This window comes from Merops nubicus, unplaced genomic scaffold (assembly GCF_000691845.1).
Source record: "Merops nubicus isolate BGI_N331 unplaced genomic scaffold, ASM69184v1 scaffold28990, whole genome shotgun sequence".
NCBI lineage: Eukaryota > Metazoa > Chordata > Aves > Coraciiformes > Meropidae > Merops > Merops nubicus.
The window spans coordinates 1874-3463 of record NW_008581299.1 but is presented as its reverse complement, the minus strand read 5'-3'; the positions used below and the strand labels follow the sequence as shown (position 1 = coordinate 3463).

General features: G+C 59.7%; 1 protein-coding gene across 1 annotated transcript in view; it reads right to left on the bottom strand.

Moving 5' to 3' along the window:
* PLEKHM2 (pleckstrin homology domain containing, family M (with RUN domain) member 2) overlaps window positions 1-1590 on the bottom strand; it is a gene marked incomplete at both ends in the record, with an annotated part of 3659 nt that overhangs the window by 200 nt on the left and 1869 nt on the right. The window contains 4 exon segments of the mRNA XM_008949539.1: window positions 108-292; window positions 378-510; window positions 1019-1107; window positions 1457-1521. Coding sequence (XP_008947787.1) covers window positions 108-292; window positions 378-510; window positions 1019-1107; window positions 1457-1521 — 472 coding nt within the window.

Below are 1590 nucleotides of genomic sequence, written 5' to 3'. Positions count from 1 at the left end.
CCCACAACTGGGACAAGATGGGGCCTCTCCATCTCCTGGGCAGCAAACCGGTCCCAGCACCTTCTCCAACAAGCCCTGGCTGACCCCAGTCCCGACCCGCAGCCCACCTGAGGACCACGAAGCAGGTCTTCCACTGCTCCTTGCCCAGGTAGGAGGTCCCTGCCTTGTAGTGCAGGATGCCATCCTTGGTGACCGTGTTGGAGGCGTAGCTGTTGTTGTTGGGTCCCAGTGCCTCATCCATGGGGTCCTCCCAGTGAACGAGGCCGTAGAAACGCACGACCACGTCGCAGGCCTGCGAGTCGGGTGGAGAAGTCAATGGGAGAAAGTCTCCTGTGAGCCTCCACCACGTAGTGATGGGCCACGATCTCCAAACCCACCTCACACTTGGACTCCTGGGCCACAAACTTGGCAAGCGCCAGTTTCTCCATGGTGGCATCCGTGAGGATACTGGGGTACGGGGGCTCCCGGCACCCTTTGATCATGGCTGACTTCAAGGAGACCAAGAAGAACCTGAGAAGGACACAGAACTCTTTGATGAGACCAGGGCAAAAAGCCCCTCATCATCCTCATGCCCCCCAAAGGGGCTTCTCTTCAATGTGGGCCTCTGGTCCTCTTGACCAAAGGGTCTTGAAATCAACCTACAGACCAAGGCCAATGGGAGTTGTGAAGTCTGAGCTCCAAGGAGGAGATAGGTGAGACTGGGAGATGGACACTCAACCCAACACAGATCCCAGTATGATCATTTGGGCCCTCACGAGGTCACCTCCCTGAGCTGACAACATCCAGAGACTCAGGGACGTGCCTTGAAACTCAAGACCTTGTCCCTTCTCATCCCAAGTGACACAAAGGACACGGAGCCCGTGCTGTCCCAAGCTCCAGGACTGTCAGCCCGAGGGACACAGCGGCTGCTCCGTGTCCAGGGCAGACACTTTGGGCTTATCCATGCTGAAGGCACTTCCAGCAGCCTGCAGGGTTTAGCTGGAGGCATCCCACCAGCCCACCCCCAGTCCCCACTCACTCGGTGAGCGCCACGTCCGCGGTGTCCAGCAGGAACTGCTTCCGCCGGTTGGTGCACACCAGGGTCACTGTCTGCTGGTCCAGCCCGACCTGTGCCACATGGGAGAGGTTAAGGAGCCATGTGGGGACCGAGGGGTGGTGGAGCTGGGCTGAAGATGGCTTCAGGACCCCCAGGAGAAGGGGAGTGGTTGCTCTGCTGCCCAGGCAAAGGCAGGAGCGAGCTGGGCACCCGCGGAGGTGGCACTTGAGAGGAGATCGCTTCTAACTCTGCCAGTCTCAAAGATTCACTGGCCAACATGCTCCCCAGGGACAGAGCCCCACAAAAGCACCACACCGTGATGCTCCTGACACCATCCCGTGGCCAGAGAGGTGAGAACTGACCCCCAAACTCACCTCCTGCTCCCCCCAGGGTGGCTGAGCCGACGCAGGCTGCACTCACCGAAATGTAGTCCAGCTCGTTATAGGAAACAGCCTCTTCCACCATGTAGGGCTTCTCTGCTGCCCCTGCACACAGAGAGCTGCCTGAGGGGGTGCAGGAGACCAGAGATGCCTGAGGGGGTGCAGGAGCCCAGC